Raw genomic sequence first — 27,716 nt, 5'->3', positions numbered from 1 at the left:
AAAAGGTCTCCCACCCCAATTAAAGGCCAACTGAAGGGACACTTTGAGGTTTTGACCCTGCTTCCTTCCTGCTAGGAGGTGCCATAGTCATTTATTGAAACAAAACAAAACGAAACGAAACAAAACAGGGCAAACACATTTCTTAATAAGTGCAGTTTGTTAAAATTCTGTTAAAACATCCTGGTCAAGGGAAAGTAAAAAATCATCAAAAATCCCTGGAGGAAAAACTTCAGTCTGACACCTGGGAGACCACTTGAGAGGAGGAAGGGGGATAAACCCAAGTTCTGAAGGGAAGGAACCCCATGTCCGCCACCCCTCTTCCCTCTCACCCACTGAACCCCACCAGAAACTACCAGGACACCTGGAGTAAAAGTTTCAAGTTCAATAGTCACACTCTCTCCAAATACAAAAAGCAGTTACAATTCAACTGAACACAGAAGCTTGTGTGCAAAGTTATGGGGAACTGAGACATCGTATAAAAAGTTAGGTTAAAGATGATTCTGTGGCTTTGTTTTGCGTGGTTTGTTTTGTTTTGAGGGTGTGGTTCTTCCTCGGTCACCTGAACTCAGCAAAAAAAAAAATGGTTCTCTTGATGAAATATCAACGGCTGACCCACAGTAAAAACAGACAAATTCTAAAAATTAAAAAAAAAAGCATAATTACCAAAAAAAAAGTCACTGCTTCCTCCCTCCACATTTTGCTTTTTAAACTTTTTTTTTTTTTAAAGTTTTTGATTTTTTTTAATCCTGAAAAGTAGACAGTAAAACAGCTCCTGGAAGAATTTACAACCAACTGCATGAGGGGGCTGGGAAACTGAAGGGCTGGAGCAGGGTTAGGACAAGTGGACAGGAAGGGTCCCCCTCCTCAGTCACTGTAGCCTTGCTGTTTGACCAAGGGGGCGTGGGGAAATCTCTAATCAAAAAGGAGGAAGAATGGATGGGGATAAACAGAAAATAAAAGATCATTGTTGCCTGTTTGAATCCAGAGAAAAATGCCTGGCCCTGTGTGGGGGAAAGAAGCCCCTCAGAGGGGGAGGCAGTGGGCTGGAGGGAGGCAGCCCTGGGATGACCCGACCCCAGCACCACAGGACCCAGTTGGGTAGAGGAGGGGGCCAAGGCAGGCGCTGGTGGAGGAAGCCGGCAGGGGCCTCTGGGACGCACTGGCTACTGTGTGCTTGTGCCACCCTGTGTGTTCCCGGAGTAGCTCCCGTAGTCGTAGTTCCCGTAGTATGGTGGCCACTGGCCCTGGTTCTGATAGTACTGGTTCCACTGCTGGGCATACTGGGGAGAGAAAAAACAAGAGTACCAAGATGCTCTTTATCCACCCCACAGCTGGCTGCTCCCCAAGCCCACCCTCGACAAGGCAGAGATGAATACAGTGACAACAGTTGACACAGGGGTCCCCTGACAGAGGAATCAAGGCAACTTGGGAGGCCAACTGACTGATCTGGTGCCATGGGGATGGGCACTTAGGGACCGAATCCAGGTATCCTGGCTTGTCAATCTACTGCCTTTTCAGGTACAGCTAGATATTATATTCAAAACAGAGTTAAGGGACCAGTGGTTGGCATAATGGCTATGTCACTGGATTCCCATGTAATTGACTGTGGTTCGAGTCCCGGACCTGGTGGCTTAAACTCAAGCTGGGTGCATGTGCGTGTGTGCCCAAAATCCTGAGAGGAGAATGGAGAAGAAGGGATTGCAGCATGGCCATCCCCCCTGGGGGGTGATTTCTCGCTTTCTGTTTCTCTCTGTCTTTCTGGCAAGCGCAAGCGCCCTTTAGCAAAACAAAACAAAACAAAACAAAACAAACACCACTGAAAAAAAAGACACACACACACAAAAACAAACCAAAAAAACCAAACAGAGTTAACAGGCATGGCAGCCAGGATACCAACCTCAGTTAGACTTCGAGCCCCCTGGCCATGGTGCTGAAGCAGCACCCTGCTGTACTGAAGAGGGACTGGGATACTGTAATAGTTAGTCTTGGTTCCCGTAGTATGGTGGCCACTGGCCCTGGTTCTGATAGTACTGGTTCCACTGCTGGGCATACTGGGGAGAGAAAAAACAAGAGTACCAAGATGCTCTTTATCCACCCCACAGCTGGCTGCTCCCCAAGCCCACCCTCGACAAGGCAGAGATGAATACAGTGACAACAGTTGACACAGGGGTCCCCTGACAGAGGAATCAAGGCAACTTGGGAGGCCAACTGACTGATCTGGTGCCATGGGGATGGGCACTTAGGGACCGAATCCAGGTATCCTGGCTTGTCAATCTACTGCCTTTTCAGGTACAGCTAGATTTTATATTCAAAACAGAGTTAAGGGACCAGTGGTTGGCATAATGGCTATGTCACTGGATTCCCATGTAATTGACTGTGGTTCGAGTCCCGGACCTGGTGGCTTAAACTCAAGCTGGGCGCATGTGCGTGTGTGCCCAAAATCCTGAGAGGAGAATGGAGAAGAAGGGATTGCAGCATGGCCATCCCCCCTGGGGGGTGATTTCTCGCTTTCTGTTTCTCTCTGTCTTTCTGGCAAGCGCAAGCGCCCTTTAGCAAAAACAAAACAAAACAAAACAAACAAACAAACACCACTGAAAAAAAAAGACACACACACACAAAAACAAACCAAAAAAACCAAACAGAGTTAACAGGCATGGCAGCCAGGATACCAACCTCAGTTAGACTTCGAGCCCCCTGGCCATGGTGCTGAAGCAGCACCCTGCTGTATTGAAGAGGGACTGGGATACTCTAATAGTTACTTAGCAATCAGTGCAGAAGTGTTTACTGAATGGAATGGTTTTACTAGACACTGCCCACCTGAGGTCATCTTTTTGGGAATAAGCAAGACTTGAGTTTAGAAATACACATTCAGGAAGGGCCCCTGGAAGTTTCTCCATCCTACAGCCCGCCCCCCACCCCCATCTGGCACCTACCTGTTGATACTGGTTATAGCTGGGCTGAGGGTAGGTCTGTGCGGTGGGTGGTGGCGGTGGGGTATAAGGGGCTGGGCTGTAGCCACCGTAGCTCCCATAGCTGTAGGCAGGTGGAGGTGGAGGCGGAGGTGGTGGGGCTGTGTAGCCCTGGCTGTAAGCTCCCTGGTTGTACGGTGGCTGGCTGTAACTCGGCTGGAAAATGGAGAAAACCCAAAGCTCTATGAGACAGCCTGCTCACAGCTGGGACACAGGAAGGGCCTTTGTAAGCAGCTGGCTCACAGAGGCATTTCCCTGGTGGAGGCGGTCAGTTCTGTGATGTGGCACATGGTATCTCTTGAAAACCATTTTCTGTAAAATGAGAATTATAACAGATAGAACTCTCCCTTCAATTGCTGTGCATGTTCACTACGTGAATAGGCACCTGTGTGCAAAGTACTGAGCACCTGGTAAATGGCAGCAGTTGTCACTGGAAGATCTGCTGAGGAATGGTGGTGGCAATTTGCTAGGTGCTTCCAGTGTGTACAGGCTACACCATTAACTTGTCTGCCTAGTTCCAGAGCCTTAACCTCTGAGCTGTAGTGCTGTAGGTCCCTCACAACAAAACTTGGAAGTGAGTTCTAACACCTCTAGTCCTTAACGGGGAAAACGAGGCCCAGAGAAGTTAAGCTGTTTGTTCAAGATCCCATGGGGCCAGGGGTTTGATTCTGTGACTGCCTGACCCTTGTTCTAGGAAATATTCTGGTTAGAATGGGACTGACAACCATGAGTCTGTCTCCTTGGCAGTTGCTCCAGTCCTGGCACATGGAAGATGCTCAGGAAATGGCTGTGTAATAAACGAAAACCATTCTGGTGAACAGGAGCCTGTACCTGCCAGATGCTGAGCACTGACTTTCTAAGGACTGGACCTAGCCTAGAATGATTTAGGAGTGACACTCTCAGTGCAAAAGGCACATGCTCACTGATCTCAGGACCCTGGTCTCTATACCCCGGTGACAAAAGGGTCAGCCTGTTCCACATGGCAAGACGTCATTCCCACTGGGTACTTTCTTGGGGATTCAGTGTGATCAGCACACGGCTAAGAGAAATGTTCTTGCTAAAGGGACTAGTGCTTACAGCCTCTCTCTTGCTGTGGGGCGTAGAAGAGGTAGGTTCTGATTTACTTTGGGTTTGGAGGGGATCTGGAAGAGTCTAGGATCCCTCTCAGTCAGTTAAGGACACTGCCAGGGAGAAAAAAGGGCAGGTAGGAAGTGAGAGTGGAGACCTGGGGTTGGAGGTGCTGGGCATCTCTCTGGACTCACCTCTCACCTGCCCAAGTTCAAAAGCACTTATGTGTCCAGGTACATGCAAACACATGCTTCTTCTCTCACCTGTGGAGGGCTATAGCTGCTGACGGTGGGGGTGCTGGTATTGGCGCTCGAGCCAGGGATGCTGCTGTTCTTGGCGTAGCTGCTGGCTCCCGGGGGGTTACGAACAGGGCTGTAGCTAGGTGGCGGTGGTGGCTGCTGTGGTGGTGGTTGTGGTGGTGGCGGCTGCTGTGGTGGTGGCTGTTGCTGGGGAGCTCGGTTGTAGCTGCCTCGGTTATTGGAGTTGTTATTATCCCGGCTGTTGTTACCCCAGCGGTTCTGGTTGTAGCCACCAGCTCCACTGCGGTTGAAGCCTATATTCAAGAAATCCAGATGTGAGGCCCCCTCATTCTCAATATGCAACCCTCAGAATTAGGCTACCTCGGGACCAGCAGTTAGTGTAATGGCTATGTTGCCGGACTCCCACGTAGTCGACCGCGGTTCACGTCCTGGACCCGGTGGCTTAAAACTCATGCTGGGCGCGTGTGCGTACATGCCCAAGATCCCGAGAGGAGAATGGAGGAGAAGGGATTGCGGTGTGGCCATCCCTCCTGGGGGGTGATTTCTCGCTTTCTGTCTCTCTCTGTCTGGCGAGCACACGCGCCCTATAGCGAAAAAATCTCTCCAAAAATAAATAAATAAATAATTAGGCTACCTTGGGAACTATGCAAGGGTGGCCCCAGAATAGGAAGACACAGAGTAGGAACTCACTTAGAGTGAGCAAGCATGCCTCAGACACCTGGGCGCTCTCCTGTCCTTGTCCCAGAAACCCCAGATCATCACTGTCTGCCGACAGGTATGTCTCAAGCCCTGGACCGTGAATCTGATGAAGAAAGGCCCAGGGCTGTCTTGGTGTCTACCATGTCCTAACGTCTCAACAATTTTGGAAAATGTAGGAGGAGATAATAAGAAAGACGGATGCATTAAGGTCAGCCACCAGAGTCAAATGTGGGCCAGCAGATGGCACAGAGTGAAGGTGCTGGTCCCACCTGCAGACCCAGAGGCTTAAACATCGCATCAGGTTTGTGTGGGTGCCCAAAATCCCGAGAAGAGACTGGAGATGGGACTGTGGTGTGGCCATCCCCACCAAGGGGTGACTTCTACGTTTCCTCACTCCTGACCCCCTCCTCCCGGCAAGCACACTTGCCCTATGCCCCCCTCCCCCCAAGGTCAAATGTAGTAGAAGTCTTCAGGGTTGGCCAAAGGAATGCCCTCTCCTGAGCCTTTGTGCAGCTGTTTCTTGGACCTGAAACCCTTTCCCTTTTCCCTGGCTGACTCCTCCTTGGTTTGTGGACTCAGCTTAGATACAAGCACTTTTGGAGGCCTCTTCTGCTGTCTCCCTGCAGCATGCATCAAGATCACCTGAGGGCTCTTTCATTAAGCTATTTGGGTGAAGGCTGTGTCCCCAGACCTACTCAGCACAAGACTAAAACAGGGCAGGGAATCAGCACACGTCTTAAATTCTTTACTTTTTAAAAAGTTGATTTATTTATTTAGCAAGCTAGAGAAACAGACAGCACCCTCAACAGGATCTTGACATGGCAATCCACCCTAACCCCTGAGCTGGCCTTGGCTCAGGGGCGAGCATGTGCCTGGCATATTCAGGTAGGTTTCTAGACTTTAACGAATTCTGCCACACGGGTTTGCTTTGCAGTGTTGCATTTTACTGAGGCACCACTGTCGGGCCCTAAGACATGTTTGTTAAACTATGAACAGACACTTTACTTGAGAGACAGGATCCCTTAGTGACCAAGAACTTTGGTTTTGGATCAGTAAAATTTCAGCTCTGGACTTAGCTGGTTAATCTTGGACAAATTAACCTTTCTAAGCCTGCTTCATTTATTTTAAAATAAAAAACCAGTCCTAACATTTGCCTCGTGTCAGGTCCTGGGCAGTGAATGGCAATCTATTTAATCCAGACCCTCGTCTCAAGGAGCTCATGGTCAAATGGGAGAAGATTCACAGGAAACAGCAACGGAACATCAAGGGCAGGGACAGGGAAACGGGCAATGCAATGCCTGAGGGTGGAAGTCGGGGTGAGAGGTGAGACAGTCTTCCTGAGGCCCCGTCTGGTTTATACCCTCTCTCTCCCGGAGGGCAGCCTGGTGCTCAGTAAACTCCAGGCACTGACTAAACAAGGAGTTAAACCTAGCCCGGACCTGGAAACCAAAGTGGGGAGAGGTAGGTGGGTGGGTGGGTAGGTAGGGGTGTGTGTGATGCCTCACCTCCTCGGTAGTTGCCTCCTCCACTGCTGCCTCCCCCTCGGTTCTGGAAACCTCCTCGGTTGCCTCCAGGAGGTCCTCGGTTGTCATAACGCTGGAAACCGCCGCCACCCCCGCGGCCCCGGAAGCCACCGCCACCTCGGTTATCAAAGCGCTTTTCTGGGGGTGGCCCAGCCTTGCGGCCTTCCTCGTTGTACTGCCTCACCAGCTTGTCTGCTTCCTCTCGCTGTAGCTCAATGAACAGAACCTCATCCAGGAAGTCCCCAACATCTGGCAACGTGAAGTTGGCTAGAAGGAAGATATATCCCAGAAAAACAGGAGGTTGGCACCTTCTTCTGAGGCCTGACCCTCCCTCCCAGAGAACACAGCCCACCACAGGGAGGTCAGAGGGGACTGGAGCAGTGACTGAGGAAGAGAGAAAGGCAGGGTCCCAAGCCTTCAGCTTCTCTGACAACTGTCAGGGGATAATAAAGACCCTCTCCTTCCTTTCCTGAAGAGGTGGCTGAGCCCCACCTAAACACAGGGTTTAGCTCCTTCCAGCTGCACCCTAGAACAGTTTGGGTAGGTGGAATCCTCGTCTCTATTTTTACAAAGGAGCAAACTGAGGATTGCTCACAGCCAGACCACCAAGCGGGTACCAGAGGCAGGATGCCCCTGCGTTTCTGCTCCTACAGATCCTTCCCTCATGTTGCCCCAGCCCCATCCAGCTGGAAAATCCTGCCATGTAAGAGACAAGTAGCTTTTCCATTCACAACTGGGGTAGATAGAAAGGGACAAAGCAGAAGGAAAGAATGAGTGAGATCAAAAAAGAAACCATTAAAGAACTGGAGAGGGACGACCTGAGTGAAGAGCCTTTCTTCTTAACAACCTGTTATTCAGGGAGCCCGGCATTTCCTACCTTTCATTTCCAAGACTGCATGATCTGGGACGTCCTTCCCTTCCTCATCGGTTCGCTTTATTGTCCGGTCTTTCAGGTCCTCATCAGTGGGACAAATTACAATGGCTTTGCGCTGGAAGCCTTCAAACGGTCTCATTTTTCGTCTCTGAGCTGACCCGTAAACATTAGTCTAGGGGTAGGTATGGAGGAAGCAACAGTTGTACAGTGTTATTAGCTTTTCCTTCCGAGGTGTGCGGTGAAGGCCAGGGACTGAGAAAGGCAGACTAGTGCTCCTCCTAAGCAGAGAAACTCAGGAAATGGCTCTTCTTTCCTTTGAAGATTTTTTTTTAAAAATTATTTAGGGACCAGCAGATGGTGTCGTGATTACGTTGCTGGACTCCCACATGGCCGACCACAGTTTAAGTCCTGGATGCAGTGGCTTCAAAATCATGCCGGGCGTGCATGTGTGCCCAAGATCCCGAAAGGAGAATGGAGCAGGGATTGTGGCGTGGCCACTCCTCCTGGGGTGGGAGATGATTTCTAGCTTTCTATCTCTCTGTCTCTGTCTCTCTCTGGCAAGTGCATGCATCCTACACCAAAATCTCTTTAAAAAAATTTTATTTTTTAAATAATTATTTATTATTATTATTTCACATGAGTTTTGCCAGAGAAAGGCAGAGAGAGAGAGAAAGCAAGCCATCAGGTCCAGGACTTGAACCACAGTCGACCATGTGGGAATTCCAGCACCTTAATCACCACGTCACCTGCTGGCCCCTTAATTTTATTTATTATTCTCATTATTATTTTTAATTTGCTATAGAGCACATGCATTTACTAGAGAGACAGAGAGAGAGAGAGAGACAGAAAGAGAGAAAGCAAGCTGCCAGGTCAGGGACTTGAATTGTGGTCGGCCATGTGGGAGTCCAACACCTTAACCACCACACTACCTGCTGGCCCCTCCTTTGATGATTCTGGAGTCCACTTTCAACAAAGGAACTGACTTGTAAAAATTGCTTTTGACAGGCATAGGGCAAGAGATTCCTAAGGGTTGGGCATGCCTTTTTATTCCATGTGTGCTGGTATTGTACTTTATGACTTCTTTTTTACTGTTCTAAAAGTAATACATGTTCACAGTAAAAATTTACGAAGTATAAAACTTATGGAGTAGGAGGGAGCAGCAGGTGGTGTAATGGCTATGTTGCTGGACTCCCCTGTATAAGCAGCGGTTCAAGTCCAGGACCCGGTGGCTTAAACTCACACTGGGGCATGTGGGTGTGTCCAAGATCACGAGAGGAGAATGCAGAGGGGACTGCAGCATGGCCATCCCCCCCCCCGGGGGGGGTGATTTCTCACTTTGTCTCTCTGGCAAGCGCACGCGCCCTATAGCAAAAACCTCTCTGATAGAAAAAAAAAAAATCTTATGGGTGGAGTAGGAATCCTTCCACCCACCTAGAGTCAGCCTTACTTCCCAGAGATAGCTGGTATGGAATTTCTTGAGTACACTTCTGTATCTAAGTGAATTTTAACACAAATGGAATTGTACTATATACACTCTTTTGAAGCTCCTTTTCACTCTTTCTTTTTTTAATTTGCTAGAGGGCACGTGCACCTGCTACAGAGACAGAGAGAGAAAGTAAGAAGGCATCCCTAGAGTCTAGCAGGTGGCATGGTGGTTAAGGCGCCAGACTCCCACATGGCTGACTGTGGGTTTGAGCTCCAGACCTGGTGGCTTGCTTTCTCTCTCTTTCTTTCTCTCTGGTGAGTGCACGTGCCCCATAGCAAATTTAAGTAAATAAATTAACAACTGAGTAATAAAATAAAATAAAAATAAAAATAAAAAAAGGCACACCTCATGGGGGATGGTCACACAACCCTGTCTCCTTTCAGGATTTGGGAATACACGTACAAGTGCCTGGCATATTTTTCTTTCTTTCTTCTTCATTTTTTAAAAAGAATTATATATATTATGTTATTTATTCTTATTTTTTAATGAAATTTTTATTTAGCTTTATTAGTTAATTTATTTTAATTTGGCCAGAGAGGGACAGAGTGAGAGCGAGAGAAAGAAAGTGAGAAAGCAAGCCAAGCCGCCAGGTCAGGGACTCGAACCAAAGTCAGCCATGTGGGAGTTCTGTACCCTTAACCACCATGCTACCTGTTGGCCCCTATTATTATTATTTTAAAATCTCACAAGAGAGAGATTGGGGGGAGGGAGGGAGAGCAAGCTGCCAGTCCAGGACTCAAACTGCAGTCAGCCATGTGAGAGTCCAGTACCTTAATCATCACACCACCTATGGGTTCCACCTGGCCTATCTTTCAAGCTGTCAGGTCCAGGACTTAAACTATAGCCAGTCACGTGGGATCCAGCCACCTTAATCACCATGTCATAGGACGCCCCTGAAGCTCCTTTTCATATTATGTTTCTCTAAAATTTTCTGGGCAGTGTTTTCTTTCAAAGCATGTACCATACCTACAGAACAGATATACCATAATTAACCAGCTCCTTCTGACAGGTGGGTAGATAGCTGTCATCAACACTGATTCCTTATTCTGTTAGTCCTTCTCTAAAACACCGGCCTCACCCTTGAGCTTCTAAACGTGGAGGTTGACGAGGTATCAGCTTATACTTTTTCAAAGGGCAGTTTCGTTACCAATGTTTTCTTCCTTCCTTTACGCGACAGGCAAGTGTGCTGGACTGATGCTGGCAGGGTGGTGCTCTAGGACCTACGTGACTGAGAGCAGTAACGACAGCTCCCACTCACTGAATCCCTCCTATATGCCAGGCCCTTTGTGACTAGGGCCCACAACTGTGGGATCCCAGTTTGTATAGACTCAGCTCATGCATTTGAATCACACAAATAATACGAAAAATGCAATCAGCCCCCAATTCTGAGCCTGAATCTCTAGAGGTGGGAGTCAGGTAACTACATAGGTATCCCCCCTATCCAGTACTCAGGTACTCAACAGAAATGGAGTGATGAGTTATTAACTGTATTTTATCAACTTTTTAGTGGCTCTAGCAGGGACCCAAGAGAAAAGGCACTGAAAAGAACAGTCTATAAAGGGGTGTGTACAAATGGGCAGTAAAATGCTATACTCTGAAGACACAGCTTGCTCGGTGGAAAGAGCCTAGGGTCTAAGTCCTGGTGTGGCCACCCCTTCTGTAGTTGCTTCAGTTATAAAATGGAGCCGAAAAGCTCCCCTCTCAGGGCTGGTGAAGAGAGAGCAGGAGAATGACCACATGGCAATTAACAGCGTGAGGACCTATGTGAGGGGCTGCACACTGGCCTCCAGGGCAAGAGAAGCCCTGACAAGAGGCAGGCAGTGCAGTGCATGAGGCTGGGCTGGCCTGACGGACCCCAACTCTAACCTGGCGCTACTGGCTTAGGTGAGCCTCTGTCTGCGTCTCTGTAAAATCGACTTACTGCATGTATTCTCAGAGTCTCAAGCTCCGACAGGGCCTGCTTATGGTTGCTGTGACAAATGAATGAGTTCATGTGAGAAGAAGCCCAGGGCTGGCCCGCAGCCACCACTGACTGTCACTGGGTGGGTGCTGTGGATATTTATACTGTTATGCTGACTTGAAGCAGCTCAGACCAAAGAAAAGGGTAAGCTGTAGTGATCTCCCAGACAGAATGGCAGGGGCAATGAGATGGGCTGGACAGAATACAGGCTTTGCAGAGAGGTTTTGGGCTTGAAATCCCAGCTGTGCCCTTTACTATTTGTGAGATTACAGTCAAGACATCTAATCAGTCTGGTTCTCAAATTCCTTCACCTGAAAGACAGAGATCATTATCTCCTTCCTGGCTCTGGGGAGGATTTGCAGATGTGCAATCTCAGGCATGTGGCAGGGAATGGGTCAGGGAAAGAAGTCATCGACACACAGGGTGGATCTGAAAATACGGCCAACAGGACTAATGCTGTCCCAGGAGGGGCTTCCCAAAGTAAAGTACCAAGGAGAATGAAGTCTGAGGTAAAGCGGAGGGAGCTGCAGCTGCTCCTCTCCCAAGACACAGAGTGAAGGCTGGGGAAGGGTCAGCCAGGGGCCAGATGTGCTAGGACATCTGGGCTGTGAGTGCAGCCTGTTTCCTAAACTAACCAGATGCCCTGGCTCTAACACACATATTAGGGAAAATAATAAAAAAAGAAAGATAGTTCTTCCCTGTTCCCTAGGGAAAACTTCCCAACTGTCACGAGGAGGGGGGTGGTGTGTGGGTGTAGACACACACGCACTGGGCTGTGGACTGGAGCAATGGGGCAAGCACAGGTCCTGGGCCACAAATGGCTCAAAACGTCCATGGGGTTACAGAGAAACAGTTAAGTCCCCTGGTAGTAGTGGTCCCCTCACTACTCTTCCTTGGCTCCATTTCTAAAAGCAGAGTAGACAGTGTCATCTGGTCATAGGAAAAAGGAATTTGGCTTCCCACAGGTAAATAATCACGTTTTCTCCTAACACGAAAGCCAGCGTGGATGAGGAACAAGCTGAATGTGGCCCTTTCTGCTGATAATCCTTTCCATTCTGTTCATGCATAAACAATCCAGTGTGGACTTTTCTGAGCTCTGAGGGCATAGAGAAACACTCCTTGGAAGTTTTCTAGTGGCAGACCTGCCTGTCAACGGCTCGATGAAGGGACAGAGAGAAGCACACCTCCACAGGGATTAGTCCCTGTAGCTTCAGGGGAAGGGAGGCGGGGGCAGAGCAGTTTGGACTAGGAAGTGGACAGACACTCTGGACCTGAGGTGCTAAGAATCCTCTAGGCAACGGTTTTTTAAAACTACACTTCCCTTACACTTACTCCTTGGCTTAGGAGGGCAAGAAGTGTCTAAACCATGCCAGTAAAAATGCAAATACTTGGCTTTCCTGGAGGAAAGGGAATTAGCTGCTGGTGGCTGTTGCCACAGCAAACAGGGTGAGGTCAGAGCCCCCGGGCCAGCCCAGCACTGCTGTTACTAGGGGCTGCTGCTAGGAGATTCATACAACAGCCTGGTCAGCTTTTCCAGCTGTGTGGGTCTCCTCTGCCTAGCTCCTGCTTTTCCCAGTTTGACCCTGCTTGAAGAGGTTGACTCTAAGAGTAATTCTGGGCTGTCTGTATTCCCTGGCCCCCTTGTCTACCCCCAACCCAACAACATGAGTCAGATTTCTCAGAGAAGCTGGATGGATAGTTTTGGCATGTGATAGCTTGAAAGAGTGAGGGTGAAACACATCAGGCAAAGGTGACAACTTCTGCTTACAGTCTAAGTTTTCTAAAACTAGTTTAACTTGTCACAGCTCAAACAGGTCAGGCTGGCGGCAGCAGGAAACTGAGTGGATCCCAGAGGAATCTGAGTGCATCCCAGAGGAACAAGCTTAATGCTGGTGAGGAAAGAGTTTGCTCTGAGTTCAGAAGTGAACCCCCATGGAAGGAATCGCACATATAGGAAGAGTTGATCAGAATGTCAAAAGAAACATCCCTGGTCCCCAACACCTGCCAATGAGAGGCAGCTGAGGTGACACTGAGCCTCAACTCTAGCCTGGGTTCCTGGCAAGAGTGCAGCACTAGCCAGCGGGGATTTGAGGCAAGATTAGAAGTCCATGTTCAGAGAGTGTGACCAGGCTGGCTATGCCATTGCACCAATGCCTGGCTTGGCTGAGGGCTACAAAAATCCTCTAAGGAACTCATAGCCTGTAGTGTCCAACTCTAGGTGGTTAGATAAAAATGGCCCTTCGGGAACTGCCATAGGGCCAGCTCCTGCTCTGTATCCAGTCTTGAGGCTCTCCCGCAGTCTAGAGACAGTTCAGAAAGCATTTCGTTCTGGAGGCTTTCCACCCCTAATGGACGACCCCAAGTGCTACTTGAAGCAATGTGACCTTCTGCTTCCCTTTCTCTTTTTCTGGCCTGGCAAGTTTAACCATACCCCTTCCTGATAATAAAGTGCTAGGGCAAGGCCTCAACTCTTTTTTTTTTTTTTTTTGAGAGGTTTGTGCTATAGGGCGCGTGCGCTCGCCAGACAGACAGAGAGAGACATAGAGACAGAAAGCGAGAAATCACCCCCCAGGGGGGATGGTCACGCCGCAATCCCTTCTCCTCCATTCTTCTCTCGGGCGAGATCTTGCGCACACACGCACACGCGTCCGGCGTGAGTTTTAAGCCACTGGGTCCAGGACGCGAACCGCGGTTGACTACGTGGGAGTCCAGCGACATAGCCATTACGCTAACTGCTGGTTCCCAAGGCCTCAACTCTTTACCATCTTCCATCTGGCCCAAACGTCCTACCTCCTGGAAGCTTTCCCAAATTCCCACCTCAGCCCCAACCATTCTGGACTGTGGCTATCTAGGAACTTAGAAGAACCATGTTTAACTAGTAGAGAACACATGACTTCAGACAGCCTCCTTCCCTTAAGAGGCCTCAGTTCCCCCTCTGGCTCACCTCTTTTCTATCTCTCTTCCGGTAATCCATAGTGCTAATGCCCCCGTGATCTGAAGAGACTTACTCAGGTCCTCGGGGAATGTAAGTCAAAGCCCGACACACCTGAGAGTCTGTGCTGATGAAATACTTCCTAGGGTTTAGTCCTGGACAAAGGCAGAATCCCAGCCCACACACCCTGCTTGGCTTCTGCAGGCAGGTTCTTTTCCTCTCAAGGATGGGCACTTCCAAGGCCAAACTACTAAGAGGAAGCCTGGAAGAACCAAATGCAGGGAAGTCTGATCACCCAGGAAAAACCAGAGAAGGAAAAACATGGCCCTGGGCTGAGATCCAGGAGCTGTGGGGACCTCTGCCTATAGTACTTGTCTCCTCTCTGGAAGTTCCATCTAGTCCAAGAGACAGCTATGCAGCATTAACTTATCACTCACTGACAAAGCTGGCGGGGTAGGAAGCCAGCTCTGCTCTGAATTTTTACACACACACACACATACACACACTCTCACTTCATATCCAGAGTCTTCTGGAACCTTCTTTTAGAGTTTAGGCTAGACAGTCAAACCACTGGCTCTAGACTCCTTCCCAGGCCTGAATAACCTACAGCTTCAGGCCCTGAGTCAATCCTCCAGTCTATGGCTAACCAGAGTGTGCTCCTTGCCCACCTTCAGAGTCCAGAATCTTTGCTTCACTCTTGTCTTGGATCACTTGGCCTGACCTGCATGTCCCTCCACCAGGATGCCGGCAGCCCTGAAGACCACAGATAGACCTGCTGCAGCCCTACACACTGTACCTAAAGAAGCCGGCACCCGCTAAGGCGACCAAAAGTGAGCCTTTCCAGTGCTCAGCTGTCATGTGCCTGGCCAAGCTGCTGAGTCTGAGCTCCAGAGAAAACCCACTTAGGTCTCTGGGCAGAGATGTCTGATGATCCACCTCCAGCTACAATCTTCCACTGGCCAGGTATTTGAAATGAGCTTCACAGCTGATTTAACCAGCAAACCAGAAAAAGGCAGAGAATATTTGCTATGGTATCTGAAGAATTTTCAGGGTTTTAAACTATACCACTCGAGTCAGCCAGTGCTGTGATGGTTAAGGTTGCTGGACCCACCAGTCAACCACATGGCTCTAGTCCCAGACCTGGTGGCTTAAAAAAACACATCAGACACGTGTGTGTATGCACATGTGCCCAAAGCCCAAGGGGAATAGGGAAGGGATGGCAGTGTGGACAACCCCTCCAGAGGGTGCTTTCTCATTCTCCTCCTTTCTCTTTCTCTGAGGAGGACAAACACCCTATAGTAAAACTGAAAAGAAAAAAAAAACAACCAAGTGTATCGTTCTCTGCCTTTCAGAATAATTAGTCCAGATGAAGCCAAGTCAGGCTAAAATTCCAAAATGCCCTGACAGAGAGAACGGGACAAATTGGGGCTGGCAGGTGTTATGGTGATTAAGGTGCTGGACTCACACATGGCCGACCGCAGTTCGAGTCCTGGACCTGGTGGCTTGCTTTCTCATGTTCCCCTTCTCTGGCTCTCTCTGTCTCTTTGCTCAAATTAAAAAAATAAATAATAATAGGCCTGACAGATGGCATAGTGCCTGTCTCTCTGATGAGGGCATGTGCCCTATGGCAAAAAAAACCTCTTTCTCTCTCTAAAAAAAAAAAAGGACAACATGAGGCCAGGTATTTAAAAGACAAACAAGGGCCCAGCTGAGGTAGCACACAGAACTGTCCCTTGGGAGGACAGCTATACAGGGAGATACTATCAAAAATACCCTATTTCTTTCTTTCTCTCTCTCTCTCTCTTTTTTTTTTTTTAAGAATCATTTTAACTTTATTTATTCAATTTGACCAGAGTGAAAGAGCAAGAGCGAGAGGGGAAAAGTGAGAAAGCAAGCTGCCAGGTCTGGGACTTGACCAACAGTTGGCCATGAGGATCCAGAGTCCTTAACCACCACGCCACCTGCTGGCCCCCCAAAATACCTATTTCTGCCCCCTTCCCCTAGCTCTCTAAAAAACCAAACAAACAAATCTTCAAATGGAAAAGAAGGTTGACTGTATGCATCACTGATGGGGCTGAGCGGAGGAATATCCACTGATGGCTTCTGAATTATCCTGTGCTCAGCTATTTTGTACAGGATGTCACTCCTATGTGCAGGAACTTGGTCGCCATGGATTTCTTTCTGACGAGCCAACCACCACCACCAGCTGCTCTGCTCTCACGATGACTCTTCTGAACTCATGGTCACCAAGTACCCAGGACTGTATGAATGGAAAACACTTCCGCAAGGCTCCTAGGGTGGCATGTTACTCTGTTTATATAATTTGCTACCTTACAGCTTCTTCAGAAAGCACAAATGTAAGTCTTGAGGGGGTGGCAGGTGGGGCAGAGGCTTATTCACAGACCCCCAAATAGAGGAAATAAGGAAACACCCTTTGTTACTTGAGAAACCCTTTGGACAGAAGGCAAAACTGATGCTGCATAGGCAGTAAATATGCGGAATTTATTATTCCAAGATAGGGCTCCTTAACTGTTTCTGGGGTCACTCATCCTTCTGAGAATAAGAAAAGCCATAGATAATCTCCTAATTGTAACTCAAAACTGCCTGTTTTTAAAAAAATGTGTATCTGTACCTATATATAACATTCCATGTTCAATTTCAAAGGTTATACCAGATCCTCTAAAGAACCCTGCCCTTACTTGAAATGTAGGTAGAAAATACATAACTTACATATGTACCTGCCAGTCATAAAAACATGCTAAGGGAACCAGCAGTTAGCGTGATGACTATGTCGCTGGACTCCCACGTAGTCGACCGCGTTCGTGTCCTGGACCCGGTGGCGCATGTGCGTGTGTGCCCAGGATCCCGAAAGGAGAATGGAGGAGAAGGGATTGCAGCGTGGCCATCCCCCCCTGGGGGGTGATTTCTCACTTTCTGTCTCTATGTCTCTGTTTGGCGAGCGCACACGCCCTATAGTGAAAAACCTCTCCCCTCCCCCCCAAAAAAAAAGCTAAGAGGAGCCGACTATACTTATTCTGTAGTCACGAGCAGTGATCACTGCCTGCTGTGTGCCTGGTCCTGTATGGGGATGGGGATTTCATCCTGGTACCTATCTTACAGATGAGGAGACAGAGTCAGAGGATAAGCCAGATGTCCACAGGGACCCAGGAAGTGGCGAGGATGGGACTCACGCTTCAGTATATCAGTCTCGGAAACCCACTTCTCTCCCATTTCACTAGTGGCCCTCATATGATGACGTTCTGTGGGGCTCCTATGAGCCTGACCTAGCAGGCCTGGGTCATGGCCCCAGACGCATGCACAGACTAGGCTGAGAGAGCTTTGCTAAGGGTCTAGGATGGCACTGTCACATAGGGCTGTCCCTCTAACCAGCTCTGCAGTCAAACATTATGGAGAAAAAAGAAAAGAACCAGAGGGGACTTCCAAGGCACCCAGGAGGTCCCTCCCCTCTTTTCTGCCTGGTTACTGGGAAGTACCTGATCTAGGATATAGTTGCGCTTCTTGCGGGCTGCAATCTGGATGAGGCGGTTGAGGCACTGAGTAGCCTGTTGGATCAGAACATCCCAGCGGCCAGCATAGTTGCGCTGCCGGCGTAGACCCATCACCTGTGGGGAGGAAGCAACAAGCGGTGAATGTCCTAGGTGCAATACAGCACTCAATGGGGGAGAGGTGGTAAGGAGAGTCCAGGGACCACCCTTACCCGCATCTTATCCATGATGGCATTGGTACCCAGGATGTTGTACTTCTTGGAAGGATTGGAGGCTGCATGTTTGATGGCCCATGTGGTCTTGCCAGCAGCAGGCAGGCCCACCATCATCAGAATCTACAAGAACCAGACAGGGAAAGGATGCTATAAATGGAAGCAATTGTGGCATGAAGGCATGGTACCACCCTAGCTACCTCTGAAAAAACAGAAGCAACAATAGCAGGTACCTCACAACACTGCTGTTGGTATTCTAACAGACGAGGCTTATCAGACTTAGCAGCCGGCCTGGCAAAGGGTGAGCACTAAACAAGTGCTGTCATTGACAGCATCTATGTGTCTGCTGAGGATCAAGCAGGTGGGAAAAGGCCAGGGAACGCTATGCATGGGGACTAGTTCATCAGATGGCTTAGAGCCTGAGATGGAAATAGTTGCACATACAAGGACACAAACTGTTCATCAGTGCACTTAGAATCTAGCAAACACTAGGTGCAACCTAAATGCCTGAGAAGAATGGTTAGCTTGTGAGTCCATTAACAATCATGTTTAGGAGGGCAAACAGATGGTATAGCGGTAGAGGTACTGGACTCCTACATGGCCTACTGTGGCTCCAGTCCCAGACACAGGTGGCTTGAAAATCATGCCAGGTGTGGGACCAGCAGGTGGCATAATGGTTATGTCGTTGTACTCCCACATGGTCGGTCAACCATGGTTCAAGTCTCAGATCCAGTGGCTTAAACTCATGTCAAGAGCTTGCACATGCATGCCCAAAATCCCAAGAAGAGAAAGGAGGAAAAGGGACTGTGGCTTAGCCATTTCCCCTGAAAGTTGATTTCTCACTCTGTCTCTCCAGTGAGCCCATGTGGCCTATAGTAAAAATCTGTCTCAAAAAAAAAAAAAGAAAATCACGCCAGGAATGTGTGTGTGTGCCCAAAGGAGACTGGAGGAGAAGGGACTGTGGTGTGGCCATCCCGGGGGGTGGGGGGCCCGGGCGGCGGTGATTTTTCACTTTTTCTCTGTCTCTCACCAGTGGGCACATGTGTCCTATGGCAAAATCCTTTAAAAACAAAACAAAACAATCACATGTTTATGGTAGCTCTGTGGCATGGTGGTAATGTACTGCAATGTGCGACTCAGTAGAAGATAGTTCCCACACAGCAACCGTGGCTTGAATCCCTAGCCTGGTCAGCCCGAGACACAGCAGGCATATGTACAAGTACTCGAGATCCGAAGGGCTGGAGGACTGGAGGAAGGGAACTATGCTATGACCAGCCCCTGTGGAGGATGCTCCTCTTTCTCACTCATATACACACGCGTGGGAATTCTACCACAATAAGAAAAGAAAAAATATTTAATGAGAGATTTTTATGGGTTAAAGCTCACAAAATAATGTTAAATAAATAAAGAGTAGGATATAAAAATGCAAATAGCTAAGACTGCAATTAGAATTGTGCATGTTTGTGTCTACGTGCACCTAGTACATCAAAAGGTAGAGGATCAACTCCAAAACTCTGAAGAACTCAGATTTGTGATCAGTGGAATTACGGGAAATTAAACTCTTCTTTATATTTCTTTTTCATTTAACTTACTAGAACATAAAATTACTTAAATACATCAAAAGTATTTTAAGAACAAAGATCACCAGTATAGCCTCTGGAGCCAAATGATACCAAAGACCATCTGTGTTTTTGTTCTCAGACAGCCCAGGATGGGAGGGTGGGTTGCTGGACTTCCTTCAAGAACTCTTAGGGGGCAGAGTGCTGTCCCGAACCTGCGGGACAAATCAGGCAGGGAAACTCGAGCGAGGGGGCGGAGGTCTGGAACCGGCGCAGCGTCTCAGCATGGGAGCAAAAGAAGTATCACAGTTCACACAGTGTCACAACTCTTGATGATGTAAAGGTTTCGCTCATTTATTGAGGGCTAGAGCGCTTTCTTATATACACAAGGCAGAGGGAGGTAGGCGGGGTTTACAGCGGACCTTATTGAGGACCTGTCAGCTCTGTGTGAACCAGGGGGTCTGCATTCCTGGTGTCTGTGTCAAGGTCGCCCCGGCCATTTTTAAGCAGTGAAGGTCATGGCAGCCATTTTGATGTGGGCGGCTCCCCACAGAGTGCACTCACCAAGAAGTACCTGCTGTCCTTTTCTGCTGGAAGGAAAGTTTCCTTTTCCATATTCTGGCCTCACCAAGTAGCATCATGGCTACTTCCTTTTGGAACCCTTCTAATCTTTAGGTACTTTAGTCCTCCTCTCTTGGCCTAAATCACATCAATACCTCTCTCCTCTGACTCAGAGCAGCTTTTTAACAGTGACTCCAACCTTACACAGTGGAGGAAGAAGCCATTTTTCAATCAGTGAGTTTGTCCTTCTTTCACCACACGAAGCTCCTGAGCAGCTCCCCACTGCCTTTGGCAGCAAGATAGCTTTGGAGATGGCCACCAATTTATCCTTCCAGACCCACTCACCTCACACTCTGCCTTGCTCTTTGGTCCGACGGTGCCCCGGATCCGCTCGCTAAGGGGAAGGTGCTGGATGAAAGTAAACCCTGGGAGAACAGAACAGTAGGGCTCTGCCCTTTGCCCGAAGTTGAACTCTACTGCACAATTCTTCACCAAGACGTGAGGATAGAGGGCCTGACCCCCTAAGGCTTCCTTCTGAATTCGGAAAGCAATGCCCATCCATTTCCCATTCTTGGTAAAGGAAAGTTCCACATCATTTCCACATTCAAAGTCCTAGGAGAAAAAAAAAATATATATCACTGCCAACTCATGGCTTAAGGCACTAGAAGCCAAAAGTGGGAGAGAGTAGGGGTTGTAAGAGAAAATACAGGCAGCTCTCCAGATCTAAGTGTATCCCTCCCACCAAGGGAGGATCATTTGGATGGCACTGGGAATAGCTAAGAGAATGTCGAGCTCAAAGCCCTCTTTGCCCAAGACCTAGAAGCTGGTGGATAAGAAGCAATTTTGGGTCAGCAGGTAGCATGGAGGTTGAGGGGACCAGGCAGTCCCCAGGGGAAGATCAGCAAAAAGTGTAATGGTTGTGTTGCTGGTCTCCCACATAGTTGACCATGGTTCGAGTCCTCAATCTGGTGGCTTAAAACTCACACCAGGTACATGTGCACTCAAAATCCCCAGAGGAGGATGGAGGAGAAAGGATTGTGCATGGCCACTTTCCCCTCCCCTAGGTTGATTTCTCACTGTCTCTCTGGCAAGTGCACATGCCCTATAGCAAAAATAGCTCTCTAAAAAAAAAGAAAATGCCAGGTGTATGTGCATGCCTGCCCAAAATCCCAGGACTGTGGTGTGTTCACCCCCCCAAGGGGTGATTTCTCACTTTCCTACCCCGCCCCCCGTCTCTTTCCAGTAAGCACATGCACCCTGTGGCAAGCTTAAAAATAAAGAGAAGCAGGTCATTTTAAGAAACTCCAACTATTTTTATTTTGTGCTTAGTCTGAGATAAAAATGAAGGAGAAGGCGATCCCACTCTGTCCTCAAAACCAGTAAGGGCAGTGTGTAAAGATGATAAAAGGAAGCCATGGCACAGGCTTTTAAATCAAGTCAGTTCCACAGAGGCATTTGCTTGTTTGTTCAGCACACATTCCTTGAGTTCCTGCTCTTCCCTGGTGAGTGCGCCTGTCATGACCTGGGTCTGATGGAGCTCAGGGACCAGAGGGGCAATCAGACAAAGATACTCCTCATGATGCATCACAGGAGACCCTACACAGGAACAAGCTTCTAAGGTGTAATCTATAAGCTAAGTCCTAAACAACAAATACAAATGGGTCATGTTTGTAGTAGCAGAGTATTCTATATTAAAAAAAAAAAATTGCTCTGTGTACAAGCTTGGCAGTGAGAGAATACAGGGTCAGGTGAGTTTAACACATAAAAGAGAGAAATAATTTCAGGTATTGCTGGAGAGCCACGCAAGGACCATATTCATAAGTTCGGTCAACATCTCTTTATTCAATTGCTGAAGTTTAGAGGTTAAGATCCTGTTTCAGGGGGCCAGTAGGCGGGGTAGTGTTTAAGAGCGTTGGACTCCCACATGGCTGACCACAGCTTAAGTCCTGGACCTGACAGCTTGCTTTCTCACTTTTCATCTCTCTCCCTCGCTCTATCCCTCTCTGGTCAAACTAAAATAAATAAAGTTAAATAAAATAATTCTTAAAAAAAAAAAAAATCCTGTTTCAGAAAGTAGATTGCTTTGCTGTCGTTTACTGTGTGGCCTTGGACAAGTCATTTCATTTTGTTTTCTTATCCAAAGGAGGGGATGATAATATTTTATAACCCACAGGGTTTCTGTAAGGATTAAGTGGGTCAGTACACTTTATATACAGCATGCATGCAATGAATGTGAGCTGTCACTACAAGATGCCAGGCATTGTGCTAGGTATTGGAACTGGGGGATGAAATAGTGGGAAGGAGACATGCCCCGCCCCAGCATGTCACCTCAAGAGTTTGCACTTCAGTGATGGCAGGGCAATACTCCTGACCTGCTTTGAACAGTGAGGTGGCCAGAAAGACCACTCTGCCTATAGTGCAGTTTCCATAGTGCAGTTATGAAAGGCTTAAAACTTAGGACCAGAGAGCAGACTGAAGCAAAGTACAAGGTCCAGTTTCTGGCATAAAAGTACAAGATGTGTTGGAGCCAGCAGGTGGCATGGTGGTTAAGGGCGCTAAACTCCCACATGGCCACCCGTGGTTTGAGTCCCAGACGTGGTGGCTTGCTTTCTCACTTTTCCTCTTTCTCTCTTTCTCTTTCAATCTGTTCCTCTCTGATCAAATAAATAAATAAAGTTAAATTTACAAAAAAAAAAATCTAAAAAAAAAAAAAAAAGGGGGGGGGGCAGAAGCACCTTCCACCTAAGAGCTTCTATACTACCCTCTTGGGTGCTGCCAAGGTCCAGCTCTATACTGAAGTCCTTCTGGTCTATTTAATCTCTAAGCACACTCACATGGTCATGGTCAAGCCCATGCAGGGCAAACAAGAAAACACTGGCAGGACTGAAGCCCACCCTAACCCATCCTGCTGTGTTCTTCCACCTGAGCATCAGAAGTCCTTATCGCCTCTGCTTTGACGTGGAATGAAAGCTGTAGATGTTAGCCTTTCCGTGGCCACCAGCTTCACTAGGGCATCTTATCTGCACCCTCAGCTAACTCTACCTTTTACAAAGTCATGTGTCCAAAAGGCAAGTGTAGTTGTGCTAGACCTGCCAAAACAGCCCTGTGCCAGTGCAGTACCTAAAGATCCAAACTCCTTAAGTCTTATTCAGAGTGTACCGTTTTTGCAGTTCCATCTCTCACATCCCCTTGTGTTGCCCCCTAGGCTCCAAGTATCACACTTCTCACAGCTTGCTGAATAGGTTGGCCTATTCTCTCTACTTGAAGGCTGTTTTATTCATTTTGTTTTATGAACTGAGAACTGAGATCTGATGTAAACATTCTCTCCTTTGTCAAGCCACTGATTTTCTTATCTCCTCTGACCTGCCTTGAGCCTTTGAAGATGTGGAATCCTTTGAACACCTGAACAACAAAATGTACCCAGGACCTTAAAACCAGAAGTAGAAATGATCTAGCTGAAGCAAAAATCCAGGCATTAAGTTCCAAACTACCTCGTGAACAGCGTGTAGGAAACACTGCCACACACTACTAACAAATGAAACTGTCCCCACAGCTGTAGGTGTAATCTTGGTGGCAGCTATCACCTCTGAGCATGAATGAGCCCACAAGACAGTAATCTAGGCACAGAAAATAAAAACTCCATATTCTCACCCATATATAGAAAATTAAAACGTTGACATCACAGAGTAGAAAGTAGAGGGGCCAGCAGGTGGCGTGGTGGTTAAGGGTGTTGGACTCCCACACAGCCGACGGTGGTTCAAGTCCCGGACCTGGTAGCTTGCTTTCTCACTTTCCCATTCTCTCTCTCTCTCTCTCTCTGTCCCTCTCTGGTTGGCTGGCTGGTTGGTTGGATGAATGGATAGATAGGTAGGTAGATGATAGATAGGTAAAGTTAAATAAAATAATTCTTAAAAAAAAAATAGTAGAAAGAGTCAGGGTGGAAGGGTAGGGAGTAGAAGGGGACAGAGATATCGGTTAATGAATACAAAATTTTAAGAGTTAGACAAGAGCTCTAATGTTCCATAGCACAATAAAGTAACTACAGTTAACAGGGAACCAGCAGTTAGTGTAATGGCTATGTTGCTGGACTCCCACGTAGTCGACCGCGGTTCGCGTCCCGGACCCGGTAGCTTAAAACTCACACCAGGCACGTGTGCGTGCGTGCCCAAGATCCCGAGAGGAGAATGGAGGAGAAGGGATTGCGGTGTGACCATCCCCCCTGGGGGGTGATTTCTCGCTTTCTGTCTCTCTGTCTCTCTCTGTCTGGCGAGCGCACGCGCCCTATAGTGAAAACCTCTCCAAAAAAAAAAAAAAAAGTAACTATAGTTAACAATAATTTAATGTATATCTCAGAGCTAAAAAGGATTGTAGATGTCCCCAACAGAAAGTAATGACAATCTGAGATGATGGATATGCTAATTTCCCTGATTTGATTACACTGCATTAACGTACCAAAAACAAAAATGTAAAAACCACACTGCACCTCACAAATATGTACAATTATGTGCCAGTTAAAAAAAAAACATACCTTTGACACAGAAGAAACACTATAACTACATTCCCACAAGAATGTAAATTGTATATGCAAAGTGCTCACACCAGCACAGTGAGAAAATGTGCTCCTATGGACACATGGGAACGGCTCAATTGCTCAGGAGATCCACATGCAGGGTTATAAAAAGATCTTCAAGCAGTAAGTAGAAAAAAACAAACAAACGATAAAAACAAGTTGTCCCTGCAGCATTATCTGCTGCAACAAACAACTTTCAGAGTCACCAAGAGGAAGACTGGCTAAACTAAACAAGAGTAGTCTGGTGCCAGAATATTAGACTCCCACTAAATATAAAGATAGGAAACCAACCAAATGTCCACCAAGGGAGAGCTAGGTTACAGCAATTGCAGAAGACAAACAATGATGGCAGCTAATGTAACAGAACAGGGAAGCTCTATGGTAATGCTATTAAAAAGACTGTACGATACAGTTAAGAAAAAAGATGCAGAACAACATGTATAATATGCTACATTTTATATGAAAGGAAAACATCATTTTTCCTATATTTAGATAAAGAAACCTTGAGTATCAGTGGGCTCATGTGTGTGGGGAGCTGATATGAAACATATGTAGAAGGGGAAGGTCTGAAGATGTCTTTACACTGCACACTATTTTATATTCTCGGATTTTCTTGAGGAAACCATGTGAATGGCTTAAGTATTCAAAAATGTTAATTGGGGGGACTAGCAGGTGGCGTGGTGGTTAAGGCGCTGGACACTCCCACATGGAGTGCGATTCGAATACCAGACCTGGTGGCTTTCTCACTTTCTCACTTTCCCTCTCTCTCTCTGTATCTCTCTCTGGTCAAAATAAATGAGTGAATAAATAAAATAAAATAAAATAAAATAAAATAAATAATTATTAAAAAAGATGTTAATTGGGCCAGTCAGTGGCATGGAGGTTAAGGCAAATGTATTTCACATGGCTGATTAAGCCATTCAACTCCCAGGCTTGGCAGCTTGAAAAACACGCTGGGTGCATGTGCATGCATGCCCCTATTTCAAGAGAATGGAGGACGGAGGCATGGCCATCCCCTGGGCGGGAGGGAGTACTTTCTTGCTTTCCCTCACTCTGTAAGTGCACACACCCTACAGTATTTTTTTTCTTTCTTTTCATGTTTTTGCGATAGGGTGCAAGCACTTGCCAGAGAGAGTGAAAGTGAGAAATCACCCCCGGGAGGATAATATGCTGCAATCCCTTCTCCCCCACCCTCCTCTCAGGATTTTGGGCACACACACACACACGTGTACCTGGCATGATTTTCAGGCCACTGGGTCTGGGGCCCGAACTGTGGTTCACCAGGTCAACCCCATCTGAGACTTCCGCCATGGTCACCTATGTGGACATCCAAGACTTTAATCGCTTCATGACCTGCTGGCCCCTTAAATTTTTTAAAAATGTTTTAAATTAAGTTAGATCTATATCTACATCGATATTGATATCTATATATCTATATATATCTATGTGGAAAGGGCAAGATGGCCAAGATATACTGTTAAGTAGAAAACAATGCAGAGTTTGCTAATTAAGGGGGAAAAAAGGTTAATTTTTTTTTTCTTTTTCGGAGAGGTTTTTGCTATAGGGCACGTGCGCTCGCCAGAAAGACAGAGAGAGACAAAAAGTGAGAAATCACCCCCCAAGGGGGATGGCCATGCCGCAGTCCTCTCGGGATCCTGGGCATGCATGCACACATGCCCGGTGTGAGTTTAAGCCCCCGAGTCTGGGACTCGAACCACAGTCGACTACATGGGAGTCCAGCAACAAAGCCATTATGCTGTTGGTCCCAATAGGTGGTGTGGTGGTTAAGGGCACTGGACTCCCACAAGGCCAACCATGGTATGAGTCCTGGACCTGGACACTCACTCTCATTAAAGTTAAATAAAATAATTATATATAAAAAAAAATTTCCATGGGGCCAGGAGGTGGTATAGAGGTTACAGTGCTGGACTCCCATATGGTCGATTGCAGTTTGAGTCCTGGACTTGGCAGCTTGTAAATCACACGTGTCTGCATTCATGCCCAAAATCCCAGGAAGAAAATGGAAGATGAAAGACTGCAGTGTGGCCATTCTCCAGGAGGGTGATTTCTCACTTTTCTTCTCACTGTTTCTTTTTTCTTTTTTTAAGATTTTATTTACATACATACATACATACATATTCACACACACACACACATATAAAGTGTGTGTGTGATTATGTATGTATGTATGTATGTATGTATGTATGTATGTATGTATGTATGTATGTATGTATGTATGTATGTATTTATTTAAATCTGACAAGAGATGTACAGAGAGAGAGAAAGAGAAAGTGAGAAAGCAAGGTGCCAGGCCTGGTCTACAGCCATGTGAGAGTCCAGAACCCTCAACCACCATGCCACCTGCTGGCCTCCCTTCTTACTGTTTCTATTTCTCACCAGCGACTGCACATGCCTTATGGTAAAAATGAACTTAAAAAAATTATTTTTTGTTTTAGTAAATAGATCATGAACGAGGTCATGAAATACAAAGGAAGGCTAAGAGCTTACTTAAGACTAAAAAGACGTAACAAAAGAACCCAATACATGATCCTAGATTGAATCCCGAATCAGAAAATAAACTGTACTGAAGGGTATGGTCAGGATAAATGAAAAATTTAAATGTGGACCATGGAGTAGATACTAGTATTACATTGACGTTAAATTTGATAATTATACTGTGGTTAAGATAATAGCTCTGGGGAACCAGCAGTTAGCGTAATGGCTATGTCGCTGGACTCCCACGTAGTTGACCGCGGTTCGCGTCTCGGACCCGGTGGCTTAAATCTCACGCCGGGCGCGTGTGCGTGCGTGCCCAAGATCCCGAGAGGAGAATGGAGGAGAAGGGATTGCGGCGTGACCATCCCCCCTGGGGGGTGATTTCTCGCTTTCTGTCTCTATGTCTCTCTCTGTCTGTCTGGCGAGCGCACGCGCCCTATAGCGAAAACCTCTCCAAAAAAAAAAAAAAAGTGGAAGGATACCCCACATTCCTGGATTGGAAGAATATAATCAAAATGGCAATTCTACTGAAATTAACCCACATATTTAATGCAATCCCAATCAAAGTACCAGACACATTCTTCACAGATCTAGGAAAGACAATCATAAAATTCGTCTGGAATCATAAAAGACCCCGTATTGCCAAAGCAATCCTGCACAAGAATAGTGGAGTGGATGGCCTCTCACTCCCTGACCCAAAAATATACTACAAAGTTGTGGTAATCAAAATAGCATGGTACTGGCACAGAAACAGACAGGTGGACCAATGGAACAGAATGGAGTCCCCAGAAACAAAATCCCAAACATACTGTCAACTGATTTTTGACCAGCGGTACCAGTCAATCTAGTGGGAAAAGGAAAACCTTTTCAGAAAATGGTGCTGGAGAAACTGGATTTCCACCTGCAAAAGATGAAGCTGAACCCCTACCTCTCACCTTTGACAAAAATCAAGTCAAGGGGATCAAAGATCTAAAACCTCAAACTATAAAACTACTCCTGTAAAACACTGGGGAAACTCTGGGAGACACTGGAGTAGGGAAA

The 27,716-nt window shown here is 47.2% G+C and overlaps 1 protein-coding gene across 1 annotated transcript in view; it reads right to left on the bottom strand.

The window, feature by feature from the left end:
• Positions 1 to 367: 367 nt before the first annotated feature.
• The window catches only part of HNRNPUL1 (heterogeneous nuclear ribonucleoprotein U like 1), a gene marked incomplete in the record, with an annotated part of 54,383 nt that continues 27,034 nt past the window's right edge, over positions 368 to 27,716 (bottom strand). The window contains 8 exon segments of the mRNA XM_006165273.3: positions 368 to 1,280; positions 2,934 to 3,125; positions 4,301 to 4,590; positions 6,502 to 6,786; positions 7,397 to 7,565; positions 17,266 to 17,394; positions 17,490 to 17,612; positions 19,955 to 20,221. Coding sequence (XP_006165335.3) covers positions 1,164 to 1,280; positions 2,934 to 3,125; positions 4,301 to 4,590; positions 6,502 to 6,786; positions 7,397 to 7,565; positions 17,266 to 17,394; positions 17,490 to 17,612; positions 19,955 to 20,221 — 1,572 coding nt within the window.

This window comes from Tupaia chinensis, unplaced genomic scaffold (assembly GCF_000334495.1).
Source record: "Tupaia chinensis unplaced genomic scaffold, TupChi_1.0 Scaffold143861_1, whole genome shotgun sequence".
Taxonomy (NCBI): domain Eukaryota; kingdom Metazoa; phylum Chordata; class Mammalia; order Scandentia; family Tupaiidae; genus Tupaia; species Tupaia belangeri.
Note: the sequence above shows the minus strand (reverse complement) of the source record. Positions and strands in the feature narration are given on the sequence as shown.